Source organism: Chrysemys picta, chromosome 3 (genome assembly GCF_011386835.1).
Source record: "Chrysemys picta bellii isolate R12L10 chromosome 3, ASM1138683v2, whole genome shotgun sequence".
NCBI lineage: Eukaryota > Metazoa > Chordata > Testudines > Emydidae > Chrysemys > Chrysemys picta.
Window position 1 is genome coordinate 149,569,902 of NC_088793.1, and position 15,939 is coordinate 149,585,840.

At 52.1% G+C, this 15,939-nt stretch overlaps 1 protein-coding gene across 1 annotated transcript in view; it reads left to right on the forward strand.

Annotated features, from left to right (window-relative positions):
• Nucleotides 1–15,939, forward strand: part of DNAH8 (dynein axonemal heavy chain 8) — a 595,636-nt gene that overhangs the window by 25,060 nt on the left and 554,637 nt on the right. The window contains exons 3-5 of the mRNA XM_065589982.1: nt 99–233; nt 11,013–11,097; nt 11,625–11,773. Of these exons, the coding sequence (XP_065446054.1) occupies nt 99–233; nt 11,013–11,097; nt 11,625–11,773 (369 nt within the window). The remainder of the gene's footprint in view (nt 1–98; nt 234–11,012; nt 11,098–11,624; nt 11,774–15,939) is intronic.

A 15,939-nucleotide genomic window follows, 5' to 3' on the forward strand; every position in this document is an offset into this window, starting at 1 on the left:
AAACTATAATATTAGTTTCAAGTTATGGGTTAGGTTAACAAATAATTTTGCAAACACTTTGCAGTTTTTAGTTCTTTTAAACTTTTTTTATGTTTTAGGCACGATATAGAGATGCAAGGGAAGGTCGAAAAATGAAAATTGGGGCTTCATATAGATACATATTTGAAGTCCTAGGGGACAAACTTGGTTTAGATACAACAACTGTGGAAGATATGATCTTGGATGGCCCTTCAGTAAGTCTGATTTAAACATTTTTTGTTTGTTATTGTTAATGTAGTTATATATTGTTACCTAATTCATAAATAACTTTTTTTCTTCTTCGAGTGCTTGCTCATGTCGATTCCATTCTAGGTGTGCACGTGCCCATGTGTGCAGCCATTGGAGAGTTTTGCTTGTGGCACTCTCTGGAGTGCCGTGCTCATGCCGAGGTATATCAAGTGCCGCTGGCCCCAGGCCCTCTCAGTTCCTTTTACCACCCAGGGTGGTCAGTTGGAGTGCCTTTCTTGCTTAGCAAGAGCTAGTGGTTTCTACCATTCTGAATTTTGCGCCTTAAGGCCATTGTACATAGTTCACCAGATCCCCTTGGCGCTACTCTCCGGCATGGGGTTGACGCTCCCCTTACTATTCCCGGCACCGCTCACTCTCTCAACGGTCATCCTCTAGGCATCAGTCCCAATCACCGGCACAGTGGGAACATTCCCCGTCCCAGTACTGGTCTCCCCAGCCCTGGTCGCACTGGTACCACTACACGCTACAGTTACCGGTCAGTTACGCCCGGGAAACAGTCACCGGTAGCCATGACCAGTAAACAAACACAGGCATCCACAGCTCCTCCTTGGTCACCAGAAGGTGTTTCCTCTGGTATGGAGGGCCAGTTTAGCCCATCGCCAATGTCTTATTGGTGTGATTGGGCACCAGAGCCCTCTCCCACATCTGTGGCACCGCAATGGCAACACGGCCAGTGACCAGTGCAGTGGCCTTATAGGAGCATGTGGGGTGTACCAGTTGTGACAATGCCTCCTTCTCAGCACTCCTCGGTGTTCACAGTGGAGCATTGGGCAGTGGCCCCACCAGCACTGGGCCCAATACCGGAAGCCTGTTCTGAGGTCGGGGTGGAGGAACCTGTGCTGACCACAAACCTCTTTCTCCAACGATGGTCAAGACTCTAGCACCCCCACCGGTGGCCCAGTCTTTTCACCCCCAGATGAGGCAGTTGCGGGACCTTCCAGAGCTAACCTGCTGGATGACTTTATGGAACATCAAACCCTTCTCTGGTGCGTGGTCAAGAACTTGGGGCTTGAGGTACAGGAGATGGCAGAGCAGGAAGACATCCTCTTTAACGTCCTCTCAGCCTTTACACCCGCCCAGGTCACCCTGCCTGTACATGAGAGGGTCCTCAAGATAACCACGGCCCTTTGGCAGACCCCCTCCTCCATCCCGCTCACCTCGAAACGGGCTGAGAAAAAGTACTTTGTGCTGGCCAAAGGTTTTGACTACCTTTATACCCACCCACCCCCGGGCTTGCTGGTTGAATCTGTGGCCAAGAAAAAAGACAAGCAGGTCCCCACCTCCTCAACTCCCAAAAACAAAGAGGCTAAGAAACTCAATTTATTTTGGAGAAAAATTTATTCAACCGCAAACCTGCAATTTCGGGCGGCGAACCATAAGGCCCTGCTGGGCCAGTACAATTTTAATCTCTGGGACGGTCTCAAAAAGTTCCAGGAATTCCTCTCTCAGGGTTTGGCCCAAGGGTTTGGCACTCTGGTGGAGGAAGGTACTGCAGATGGTGTGGGGCACGGTGAACTCAGCGGCAAGGGTGGTCGCAACGGTGGTGGTTATGCGACGCGGCTCCTGGCTCCAGATGGTGGGCCTCTCCCAGGAGATGCAGGTCTCAATCCAGGATCTCCCTTTTTATGGAGTTAGTCTGTTCTCAGATCAGACAGACACCAGGCTGCACAGGTTGAAGGACAGTAGGGCTACCCTTCACTCGTTGGGCATGCACTCACCGCAGTCAGCCAGAAAGCCCTTTGGGCCACCACCACCGCCACCAAGAACCTAGCAGCCTCGTCAGGAATCTACAAGAAGAAGGGATACTAGTTTTGGTCATTGTTGCCCTTCTTCCTCCCGCTTGCCAGCCCAGCCTGGGGTTGCCAAACACCTAGGGGGCCAGAAGTGAACATTTTGAGGGTGTGCCTGAGAGCGATGCCCTAGTCAGTCGACCGGATCCCACCCACCTTTTCCTCAACTGTCTCTCTCCATTCTGCTTGGCTTGGTCACAGGTTACATTGGACCACTGGGTCCTGGACATAGTAGCTCGGGCTATATACTGAAGTTCTTAGCCACCCCTTCTTCCCGCCCCCACCCCCACATTTTCCCATCCCTCTTCAGGGACCCTTCTCATGAGCAACTCCTTGTTCAGGAGGTAGAGAAGCTGAACCTGGCTTCGCTGCACTTGACGGCTTGGCTGCTGTGTGGCTGAATATGGACGAATGGGAGTGCTCTACTGATCTCTAACAGGTCCTGATGGGCAGCAGAAAACTATCCACCAGGGCTGCATGCATCTGTGGCAAAGTGGAAGCAGTTCATGTGTTGGGCCTCGGACCGATACTTTTGTGTGGAAGAAGCCCCACTGCAGGACATCTTGGACTATTTACTGCCCCTTAAGCATCACGATCTGGCACTATCTTCGATCAAGGTACACCAGACAGCCATTTTGGTGTTCCACCCCCTGTTTCAAGGCTGGTTGGTCTTCGCCCATCCCATGATGGCGTGCTTCCTGAAAGGTTTGGAGTGCCTTTACTTGCGTGTCCAGGACCTGGTCCCCCTTTGGGACCTGAATCTTGTGCTATCGAGGCTCATGGGTTCCCCCTTTGAACCCTTGGCTTCCTGCTTCCTCCTGCTTCTCTCCTGGAAGGTCTCCTTCTTGGTCGCTGTGGTGGGGCGATTACCCCACACCCAGAGAGACTGGGCTGCGGCAGGCCTAGGCGCCTGCGTAGACGCGCGGCCAATCAGGAGAGGGCTTACTGGGAGCCAATAAGAAGGCAGATTGGAGCCAGCCAATCAGGGCCCGGCTTAGCCATATAAAAGGCTGCCCAGAGCAGGAGCAGTCAGTCTGTCCCAGGCCTTCAGAGGGGAAGGTCTGTCTCCAGAGCTGGGAGGCCAGCACCACGGACAGCGCAGTGCAGGGCAGCCTGAGAGAGTGGGAGAAGGCCCCACTCCATAGCCTGCTAGGCGGCAGGCCTGAGAGGAGGAGGCCTAGCGTAGCGAAGGGCTGTTGGGGAAGCGGTCCAGAGGGATAGTCAGAGGAGGAAAGAGAAGGAAGACAGGGAGACTGTCACCCGAGGGCCTCTGGACCGGGACTCAGAGTAGTGGGCGGGCCTGAGTCCCCCCCCCCTCCTTTTCCCCCCTTTGTTTGCTGTGCTACCCCACGCACAGCCACGGGCCGCAGGGAGCGGCCGGTCAGAACCACACCAGGTCCTGGACGGTGAGGATCGGACTCGTAGGTGTGGGGCTGTTGTTTACCCCCCACCCCCCCCCGGAAGGGGGTGTGAAGAGGCAAAAGGGACACTGTCGGAGGACAGTGCTCCAGAAGAGGACTCCGTACATTGAGGGTGACGCAAGTCCGCGCACCCAACGCAGGTGGAACGACAGGCGGGATGCCACCCGAAGAGGCGCCCTACTGGTTCGAGCCAATTCCCCAAGACGACCAGGAGGAGGCGCCACAGCGGTGAGCTACTATCCTGTCACACGTGGTGGAGAATGCGGGCATAGCGGTCCGCCCCTGCTACGAGGGGCCAGCGCCAAGACTGCGGACTATTGCCCAGAGCAGTGCCGTGCACTGACAGACGGTCGACCCGGATTGTGGGTGCAGACCAGGACCCACCAAAGGGGTCCAGAGTGTGGGGGTTGAATCGAGAGTAACCCGCTGAACCCCAACATGGAGGTTGAGAAGCTATTAAAATGGCTGCTAGAGAAGCAGCAGGAGCAGTCGGCCCAGCAGCACCAGCAGCAGGTGCAAATGCTGCAGCAAATGACCACTCAGCAGCAGCTGCTGCTGACTCAGCACCAAGAGAATCAGCAGCAGCTTCTCCGAGAGTTGGCAACCCAGCAGCGGGTGCAGCAGGAACATTTGGTGCAACAGATGGCCGCACTATTATGGCCGGCAGGAGGCACCCCTGCCGCCCCCATGGGAACCGGACTGGGGGATACCCCAGAGGCACTACCGATACGCCTCACCAAGATGGGGCCCGAGGACGACCCAGAGGCCTATCTGGTGACATTTGAACGGGTGGTGACTGCTGCCCGGTGGCCCTCAGAACATTGGGCCACGTTACTAGCCCCTTATTTGACGGGGCAGGCTCAGGCCGCATATCGGAGCCTCGACCCCCGGGAAGCACTCGAGTACGCCCGAGTCAAGGCGGCCATCCTAGACCATACCGGCATTAGCCCAGAGACCTACCGACAGCGTCTCCGTAAGGAACAATATCCTCCGGGGGCCCGACCCCGTGCTGTGGCCCAACGCATCCGAGACCACTGCTGGAGGTGGTTGAACCCAGAGGGCCTGACGGGACCCCAGGTCGCGGAGATGGTAGCCTTAGAGCAGTTCACCCAGATCCTACCCCCGGGAGGGAGGGCCTGGGTACGACGGCATCGCCCGGCCACCCTCTCCGCAGCAGTGGCCTTAATGGAGGATTACTTGTCGGCAGAGGGGGAGGAGGCGCCACCCCGAGCAGCCGGAAGCCTTGGTCGCAAGGGCGGCGCAGAGAAGGTAAACTCTCGTGGGGCAGGAGCCTCCGAACCACTGGCAGGCCACAGCCATGGGCGTCCGAGGTCTCCCAACCCTGAACCCCGACCCAAGTTACTGCCGGGGACGACTCGGAGGAAGCGACAGACCCCGGAGCGAACAGGCCCCCCCGGAGGAGGCACAAGCCCGGCCGAGACCCGAGAGAGGTGCTGGGACTGCGATCAAGAAGGACATTTCCGGCGAAATTGCCCTTTTATGGACTGCAGCTACGGGCAGGCCTGGATGGCCGGACAACGGGCACGAAAGAGAGGGGCAGGAAAGTTGATAGTCCCGGTCCAGGTTGAAGGGAACCCCACCAATGCCCTCGTAGATTCGGGGTGTAGTCAGACCCTCGTACGAGAGGGGCTGGTCCCAAATCTCAATCTTTCGGGGCCCCCGATCTACCTACAGTGTGTGCGTGGGGACATCTGCCAGTATCCCACAGCCTGGGTCAAGATGGGAGTAGGCTGCCGGGAGGAGGGTCTCCGGGTAGGAGTGGCCCCCAGGCTGGCCTACCCGGTGGTCTTGGGACGAGATTGGCTCGGCTTCGGAGAGGTCCTCCTGAGATATCAGCCACCCAAGCCCCGACCAGACAGAACTATAGCACCGGGAACGGGGCTGCTTGGGCGCAGGCTAAGGGATGACCCCGGCGAGGGGACCTCCTCGACGGCGGAGACCCCGGCGAGTTGTCCTGGAGACAGGCCCCGTTCGGTGGAGGACGCCCGGGTAGAGTTAGAGCGTGACGGGGACTTCTTACGTGAGCAACGGGAAGACCCAACCCTAAGCCGAGCCTGGGAACAAGCCACCAACCCTGCTATTGAGGGGGACGGGACGCTACGGACTCCGCAGGGCCCCCGCTTTGAGGTGTGGCAGGACCGCCTGTACCGAATAGCGCAGGAACCCCAGACCCGAGAGACGTTCCGCCAGCTGTTGGTCCCCCGGAGACTGCGAGCCGGCCTCCTCCACTTAGCCCACGCAAACCCTTGGGCCGGACACCTGGGACGCGAGAAGACCCTACAGAGGGTGGCCCGCCGGTTTTTCTGGCCAGGCATCCACCGGGAAGTGGCAGACTTTTGCGCCTCGTGCCCAGAATGCCAGCGAGCCGGACCGAAAGGGGTAGCTCCTGCACCCCTGGTACCCATGCCAGTCGTGGGGGTACCCTTTGAACGGATCGGGATGGACCTCGTCGGCCCCCTTGAGCGAAGCAAGACAGGGAACCGCTTTATACTAGTAGTCGTGGACTACGCAACAGCTATCCCGAAGCCGTTCCCCTAAAGACAGCGACGGCACCGACCATTGCGGGTGAACTGGTAAAGATTTTCGCCCGGATTGGGATACCCGGGGAAATATTGACGGACCAGGGCACCAATGTGTCCTCCAAGTTAATAGCCGAGCTATGTCGCCTCCTCCATATCCGGACCCTCCGGACATCGGTGTACCAGCCGCAGACCGATGGCTTGGTAGAGCGGTTCAATGGTACGCTAAAAGCCATGTTGCGGAAGTTTGTGGAGGAGGACCCCTCACATTGGGACACCTTGTTGCCGGCCCTACTGTTTGCAATAAGAGAGGTACCACAGGCCTCGACGGGGTTCTCGCCTTTCGAGCTCCTATATGGCAGGCAGCCCAGAGGAATACTGGACCTCCTGAAAGAGGAGTGGGAAACACAGGAAACGCGGGTCCTTGGGACCACACAATACGTACTACAACTCCGGGAGCGACTCCAAACGTTAGGGGCCTTCGTCCGTGAAAACCCGGAACGGGCCCAGGCAGGTCAGGAGCGCCTCTATAATCGAGGGGCTAGAGGGAGGAAGTTCGCCCCAGGCGATCGGATGCTGCTTTTACTGCCCTCTTCCGAGTCGAAGCTCCTGGCCAAATGGCAGGGTCCCTATGAAGTGATCCGACGAGTGGGACCAGTCGATTACGAGGTCAGACTACCTGGTCGACGGAAAGAGACCCGCATTTATCACATTAACCTTCTAAAGGCCTGGAAAACCCGGGAAGCCATGTTCATTGGCCCGTCCACCCCAGATTCGGAACTTGGACCCCTAGCAGGGGACCTTCCCGACCCCGGACCGGCCATGCTGGGGTCAGGCCTCAGCCCCAGACAAAGGGGGCAACTACAACGGGTGGTAGAGAAGTTTCCGGACGTTTTATCGGCCCGCCCGGGCCGGACGACTTTAGTGAGTCATCATGTCGCCACCGACCCCGGGAAGAGGGTGATGGATAACCACCGGCCGTTGCCCAAGAAAATGTGGGATACAGTACGACGGGAGGTAGAGACGATGTTAGAGATGGGAGTGGTAGAGGAGTCGACGAGCGAGTGGCGAAGCCCTATCGTCCTAGTTCCGAAACCAGATGGGACGACTCGGTTTTGCATCGATTTCAGGAAGGTCAACGCTATCTCCCGTTTTGATGCCTATCCAATGCCGAGAGTGGATGAACTGTTAGAGTGCCTCGGGGGAGCCAAGTACCTGTCAACCCTAGATTTGACTAAAGGATATTGGCAGATCCCACTGACGCCAAACTCCCGGAAGGAAGACTGCCTTCCCTAAGACTTTCGGCCTCTTCCAGTTCGTAACCATGCCGTTCGGGTTACACGGAGCCGCAGCCACGTTTCAACGCCTGATGAACAAGGTCCTCCAACCCCACGACCAATACGCAGCGGCGTACATAGATGATATCGTGGTTTACAGCCTCAACTGGGAGAGCCATTTACACCACCTGGCAGCAGTGTTACAAGCCCTCAGAGCGGCCAGCCTCACAGCTAACCCAGCGAAATGTCACTTAGGCCAAGAAGAAGTGACCTACCTGGGATACACGGTAGGAGGGGGGAAACTAACACCCCTGATTAGCAAGGTACAAGCCCTCAGAGATGTACCCACCCCCACGACGAAGAAACAAGTGCGTCAGTTTTTGGGATTAGCTGGGTACTATTGTCGTTTTGTACCAGATTTCGCATCTATAGCCGCCCCCCTGTCAGACCTAACGAAGAACTCCCAACCTCGACAGGTACAGTGGACTACGCAATGCGAGCGAGCCTTTAACACACTCAAGGAACGGCTCACTCAAGAACCAGTACTACGACACCCCGACTTCATGAAGGAGTTTATACTACAAACAGACGCTTTGGAAGTCGGCCTAGGTGCAGTACTCTCCCAGGAAGTAGACGGGGAGGAACACCCAGTACTGTATTTAAATCGGAAGCTGTTCCCCTGAGAAAGACACTTCTCAACGATAGAGAAAGAGGCCCTGGCGGTACGGTGGGCTATCGACGCCCTCCGTTACTATCTGCTAGGGAATAGTTTTAAATTAATCACAGATCACGCCCCTTTGCGATGGATCCACAGCATGAAAGACACGAACGCTAGAATTATGCGGTGGTACCTCGCCCTCCAGCCTTACGACTTCCAGGTGCTCCACCGACCGGGTAAGGCCCATACTAACGCCGATTTCTTCTCCAGGCTAGGGGAGGAGGGCGAAGAATCGGATCAAGGACGGGGATCCTTAGCGCAGGGGGTGGTCTGCGAGGGGGCAGTCAAGCTCCCATCCAACTGCCGAGACCCTAAACAGTTAGCCCTGACGGCAGAGGATCCGTCACGCTTGTACAGGGTGTGTCCCAAATGCACAGAGAGTGCGAGAGGAGGGAACATACCCCAGCCTAGGCAGACGGCTGTGGGAGGAGAACCCTTGCGGGAAGCCCCGGTGGAGGACCAGCCCACACTCCTGGAACCGCCGAGGACTGCGACTTCTCCAGGTCAAGAGGGAGCCTCACGGTGGGAGGGACCAGCCGAGGCGGTGGACCACGAGACCCGTGGAGAATCAGGAGACCCGTGGGACACTCCAGCAGCGGAACAGATAGGAGGCAGCTTAAGGGAAGAGACGGACTGGTACGTCGGACCCGGTAAGCCTCAGCGTGTTTCGGTGGGACCCCCCCGCTGAGACGGTGGATAAGCCGGGTTGCCCGTTGGCAAAGACTAATTTCCGGGACTTTGGGGCCAGTAGGCCATAAGGCCCAGTGACAAGGGCTAAGTTTCTAGACTTTGAGCCGATAAGCCGAGCCACTGCGGGACAAAGGTTGCTTTCCGAGCTCTAGGCCATTAGGCCGGTTAGGATCCCCCCCCCCCCCGGGAGGGTTCTTAAGGGGGAGGGTGTGTGGTGGGGCGATTACCCCACACCCAGAGAGACTGGGCTGCGGCAGGCCTAGGCGCCTGCGTAGACGCGCGGCCAATCAGGAGAGGGCTTACTGGGAGCCAATAAGAAGGCAGATTGGAGCCAGCCAATATAAAAGGCTGCCCAGAGCAGGAGCAGTCAGTCTGTCCCAGGCCTTCAGAGGGGATGGTCTGTCTCCAGAGCTGGGAGGCCAGCACCACGGACAGCGCAGTGCAGGGCAGCCTGAGAGAGTGGGAGAAGGCCCCACTCCATAGCCTGCTAGGCGGCAGGCCTGAGAGGAGGAGGCCTAGCGTAGCGAAGGGCTGTTGGGGAAGCGGTCCAGAGGGATAGTCAGAGGAGGAAAGAGAAGGAAGACAGGGAGACTGTCACCCGAGGGCCTCTGGACCGGGACTCAGAGTAGTGGGCGGGCCTGAGTCCCCCCCCCTCCTTTTCCCCCCTTTGTTTGCTGTGCTACCCCACGCACAGCCACGGGCCGCAGGGAGCGGCCGGTCAGAACCACACCAGGTCCTGGATGGTGAGGATCGGACTCGAAGGTGTGGGGCTGTTGTTTACCCCCCCCGCCCCCGGAAGGGGGTGTGAAGAGGCAAAAGGGACACTGTCGGAGGACAGTGCTCCAGAAGAGGACTCCGTACATTGAGGGTGACGCAAGTCCGCGCACCCAACGCAGGTGGAACGACAGGCGGGACGCCACCCGAAGAGGCGCCCTACTGGTTCGAGCCAATTCCCCAAGACGACCAGGAGGAGGCGCCACAGCGGTGAGCTACTATCCTGTCACAGTCGCTATAACTTTGGCCTGTAGGGTATCCGAGATCAGGGCGCTCACATCAGAGACACCCTATACTGTCTTCTATAAGGACAAGGTCCAGCTGTGTCCACACCTGGCCTTTCTACCAAAGGTCGTCTCCGAGTTCCAAAGCCTCATGCAACAGATGAGGAGCGCAGGCTGCATACCCTGGACGTCAGATGGGTGCTGGCCTTCTACATTGATAGAACAAAGCTATTCTGTAAGTCAACACAGTTGTTCGTTGCCATCACTGACAGGATGAAAGGTTGTTCAGCATCAGCCCAGAGAATCTCGTCTTGGATCATGGCCTGCATCCGCTACTGCTATGAGCTGACAAAGGTGCTCCCGCCGGCGATCGTTACGACTCATGCGACTAGGGCGCAGGTGTCATCAGCAGCCTTCCTGGCACCAGTGCTGATCCAAGAGATCTGTTGGGCCACAACTTGGTTGTCCGTCCATACATTCATGTCACACTACACACTACACGCTGACCCAGCAGGCTCAAGACGATGCTGGCTTTGTCAGACCAGTGCTGCAAGCTGCAATACTGTGAACTTCGAGCCCACCTCTGTTGATTCTGCTTGTGAGTCACCTAGAATGGAATCGAAATGAGCAAGCACTCGAAGAAAAAATGGTTACCCACCTTTCATAACTGTTGTTCTTCAAGATGTGTTGCTCATGTCCATTCCGTTGCTCGCCCTCCTGCCCTTCCATCAGAGTTGTCAGCAAGAAGAAAAAGAGAGGGCGTAGGGCCAGCGGTGCCTGATATACTGCGATATGAGCATGGCACTGCAGAGGGCACCACAGCTGGCCCTACGAGTACCGCTAAGGCAAAAATCTCCGATGGTCGCACACATGGGCACGTGCACACCTAGAATGGAATGGACATGAGCAACTCATCTCAAAGAATAACTGTTAGGAATGGTAAGTAACCATTTTTTCTCCTTCTTGTCTACTATTCGTATGTATTATTGACTAGTTGCTGTGGTGATTAGTGCTTTGCAAGTCACTCAATAAGTAAAACAAATTAGTACTTGAAGATGATACTATGGCATAATTCCTGTGAAAATACCAGCAATTGAAGTTTAGAGACTGAAAACACCTATTATGTTACCTAGTTCATCTCCCTGCCAGTGTTGTATAAAGTATTTATTATATCACCAAAACTTTGAACAGTTCTCCAATTAAACACTATGATATGTTCTTTTAAGAAAAATAAAAATGTAGTAATTTGACAGCATTTGATTTACAGTAACTTACTTTTTGATTTAACAGTTACAGGCATTTGATAATTTTTTTGCCAAAGACGGAAGTCGAACTTTGAAATTCTTATATCAAGAAGGAGAAGCACCAGGAGTAGGTACATGCTATTCATTTTTAACAATATTGTTATAGGTGGGGCTTATTGCACACTGCCTGTTGTTAAGGTAGTCCATTATAAAACCCTATTTTCAGTTTATAACTTTGCCAAACTTGAACATTTCAGCCCAAATGGTTAACATTGTGTATCTGCCTCAGTCTGAATTGTTTTGGAAATGATCAGTCAAAACAGTTTAATTGTTTTTGATAATGAGGATTGTGATATATTTGCAGAGGATTGAAATTTGTATTTGGTTACTAATAGCTTCATAAATCATTCATGAACATCATTAGTTTTCGCCATAGAAAAAACTATTTAATGATGTAATTTCACAGTTCCTCTTAACAAATCATGTTTACATACACAAGCACTATTAAGGAAACTATCTGGGTTGTGCCTGACATGTACAAAAGGGAAAAAATAAATAAAATACTGAGTTGCAACTATTTTATTTCACTGTAGTAGTTTTAAACATTTTATAATATACATATATTTAAAAGTAATAATGTGCTTAAATTTATTTTCAGAATGTGGTCGAACAATTCCAGGAGTTGTAAAAGGAACTAAAATTATGAGATTATATTTAGACACTGCACCAGAGAAGTTCAAAGGACTCTGTTTATTTTTTGTTCGTTATAGGAATGACATCCCTCTAAATGCAAAAAGTATACATGAGGTATTCTCATTTTTTCCTGCTGCTTATATTAGTTTTACTCAAAATAAAAATTAAAAAGTTAAGAAATCGCTAATGTTTTGCAAACGTTCATATTATTGCCACATTATAATTTTAGTCTTTCATATCAGTTTTCCTGAGTGCTAAACTGAAGCACATACCTCTTTGTACCATCCTGATGTTGGGGGGCGTTGCACAGTTACATAGCTCCAAATGAAGCTTCAAGTGGCATTGTGCCTCAGGAATGTACTACAGTAACTCCTCGCTTAATGTTGTAGTTATGTTCCTGAAAAATGTGACTTTAAGTGAAACGATGTTAAGCGAATCCAATTTCCCCATAAGAATTAATGTAAATGCGGGGGTTAGATTCCAGGGAAATGTTTTTCACCAGACAAAAGACTGCATTATACACACACACACACACACACACACACACACACACACACACACACAGATAATAAGTTTTAAAACAAATAATTTAATACAGATACACAGTGATGATGATTGTGAAGCTCGATTAAGGTGGTGAAGTCAAAGGGTGGGATATTTCCCAGGGAATGCTTACTACTAAATGATGAACTAGCAATTGGCTGAGCCCTCTAGGGTTAACACGTTGTTAAAGTAACCTCACACTCTACAAGACAGCACGAATGGAGGGAGGGGAGACAGCATGGCAGACAGAGACACACACCTTGTGTGTGAGAGAGAGAGAGATGTGCATTGCCCCTTTAAGTACGCTCACCGCACTCTAAGTACACTGCCTTTTTAAATAGATCAGCAAGTTGAGACAGCAGCTCCTGCCAGCAAACTCCCTCCATCCTGAGCCCTGTCGTGTCCCCCCCGCTCTATGGAAATGGGGTAAGCGGGGTGCAGGAGCTGGGGAGAGGAGGACACCCTGACATTAGCCCCCCTCCTCACGCTCCCTTACACAGCAAGCAGGAGGCTCCAGAGAGCAGCTCCAAGGCAGAGGTCTGTAGCACACATGGCAGTGCAGGGAGGGACAGCTGAACTGCTGGCAATTAATAGCCTGCTGGGCAGCTGTCGCACAGGGAACTTAGGGGAATGGGGGGCTGATAGGGGGGCTGCCAGTCCACCCTGGTTCCAAGTCCCCACCAGCTAACTGCAACGGGCTGCTCTTCCTGCAAGCAGTGGACAAAGCAGGCGGCTGCCAAACAACATTATAAGGGAGCATTGCACAACTTTAAACGCGTATGTTCTCTAACTGATCAGCAACGTAACAATGAAACAGTGTTAACCAGGATGACTTTAAGTGAGGAGTTACTGTATGTCTTTCAGAGTTCAGGTGAGTACAGCAAATGAAACATCCTTAAAGGCGGGGCAGCATTGTTCTTCCCCCTGTGCTAACCATCTCCTTGCCCCCTCTGCTTTTCTTGAAGAGGTTTAAGCTATTAGCAATGTTAGTGGGATCACTGAAATCTCTGAGCTTGAGGGCTCAACAGTTTGTGTAGCCCATTGCATGCTTTACACAATTATGAAGGTACCAAACACAATCTTGCCTTTAGTAATTCAAGTAGAATGCCTATTTCTGTTTTACAGTGATTTTAGTGATATATGGCTCTGATTTTCATTTACATCAAGGCCCGTTTATACTGCTCTGGCAGTATTAAGGAGTCTTACTGTAAATGAGAATCAGGCCTATACCCTATCTATCTATCTATTGTGATTTCAAATTCTTAGGACAGGAAATCTGTCATTGCTCTGTTGTAGTGTACTAGTATACACACTATGAAGTTACATGAGTAATAAATAGTAATAATTTTGTTCGTAAAGTGATAATATTTATACTGTTAGTAAGTTTAGATTCCCAGATATCAAAAGGAATAAAGCACTGGTGGTATATAAAATACAGAATCTTAACACTGTTAGTAATCTCAGTTTTGGACCAGTATTTTTGGGGGGAATTCCATATTTTGAGTTCATGAAGGGAAAAGGAAATTTATGGGAAGTTCTAAAAATTGGTAGCTTGAAACTGCTTCAAAAATTACAGTGATAAAAGTAGTCATAGTTCAGACAGGTTAGTGTCAGGGTACAGATGAAATGTTCAAAACTAGTCAATGGCACTAAATAAATGTTGTTTATTATATCATTTAAGACACCATCTTTGAGAATATCTTCAACACGTAGCATTTCCCAAATCTTCTGAATGACAGAGAAATTGCATGAATATAATCTACAACCTTTAAATTAAGTGTTTCAGATATGTTGAATCACTAGATTATGGCTTCTTGACTACCCTATTTTGTTGGAGAGAAAGTTCAGTAACATTAGTAAGTATTCTCATTGTGTTTTTATTTTATAAATATTCTCAACTTTTTTTAACTAAAGTTCTGCAAGTTGTTTCCCTATGGGTGCTCCAGTCTAGGTGTGTTAGTGCCCCCTGCACCTTTGATTGGAGATTTCTCATAGCAGTGTCCATTTGGCCTGCAAGTGCATGCTAGTCAACCTCATGCCCCATGCCGTTGCTATATAGCATTGTGTGGGCGAACCGCCCTCAGTTCCTTCTCAACTGTCTCAGCCTGAGACGGAGCTTTGGCAATTGTTCCTGTTGAGATTTCCTCAACTTTGTTCTCATTTATTACTCTGTTAGTTGTAGTTCTTAGTATTAGCGTAATTAGTAAGTAGTAGTAGCTTTAGCTGTATAGTTAAAAATAAATAAAATTTTCTCATATATATTTAGATAGATATTAGTAGATAAGATAGTTCTTGCCTACTGGGAGGTTATGCCCGGTTCTCCTGGTTTCAAATGTTGTCTGTCGTGCCAATCCCAGTAAACAACAGGAACTCCCGCTGTATCTGTTGCCTTGGGGAATCGCACATTGTACAGAAGTGTAACTTCTGTCTTGTGCTGAAATCCAGAGCCAGAAAAAACAGGTAGATAAAACTTTGTCTGCTCCTGATGGACAGCTCTTTACACCCAGCTTCGGACCTCAAAGCTGAGGGACCTGCGAAGTGTCTCCACTGTACCAACTTAAAAACTAGAGCCCGCCTGACAGAGACTTGAAGCTAAAAATGTTCCTCATGGAGAAAGCTCTACAGCTGCCTATGGAGAAGGGCAGTAAACCCTCTCCCTCACACTCCCCTGCCAAGTCAGAACTGATCAGGAGCGTGGCTTCACCCTCTCACACAAAGAGGCAGGAAGCCCTAAATGTCTCCTCTCAGAGACACTCAAAAGGATAAAGGATCTCCCACAAGGTCTTTACCCTTGGTGCTGACAGCGCCGAGAGCAGGCAACTCTTATCTCCCCAGCACCTCAGCAGCAACTCATGCGGGGCGCAAAAGCAGGGACCCGACTTCCCCAGCGGGAAGCTCTCCTCGGCACTGGTTCCGCCAGCACTGATGATGGACCCCTGTGCTGGCAGCGCGTTCCACCAAGCCTGCCTGCCACCCCCGGAGCAGATTCTCTGCAGGGCTTTCACAAATGTCTCAAGGCTCCTACAAAAGTGAAACAAAAATCACTCCAGGCTGCTGCTCACACTTCATGCTCCACAGCACACCAGCCTAGGGAGTAGCAACAATTCCTGCATCAGCAGGCTATCTCTATGGCTCCTGAGCCTGACTCTCCGCTCCTAAACACAGAACACTCACTGTTTGAACAGCAGTTCTCACCACCTGACCTGGCTACTTTCAGATAGTGAGAACGACATACAGCAGCAGGCAGAGTTCTCCCCGCTTGAGTCTCCCCCTCCACCGGAGCAATACACACCCCAAGACATGGCGCATCATAAGAATCAGCCTCAGTTTCCCTACTTTGTCCCCTAGTGGCTGGGACCCAACTTTTCCTACCCAGTGCCCTGGCCTCAGTGGTACCCGTGGTCAGCTCCTGCCACCGCTCCTCCTTGTGCCTCTTCTACCAGACCGCAAGCTCATTCTACGCCTATATCCCCAGCTTCATCAACATCTAGAGCTCCTGAACCCCCTCTTGAAGAAGTGGGCTCTGAACTCTTCCTGGATTTACCGGCTCCTACCTCGCCATCAGCCTCAGAGGATGCCCTCATGCCTCCACTTCCACAAAACATGGACGACTTTAAGCAGTTCCAGGAACTTTTCAAGAGAGTGGTACTCAGCCAGGACATCCCTTTGGAGGAAGTTCAGGAGACACAACATAGAGTCCTCAAAATCCTCGAACCCTCTGCACCCTCAAAGATCTC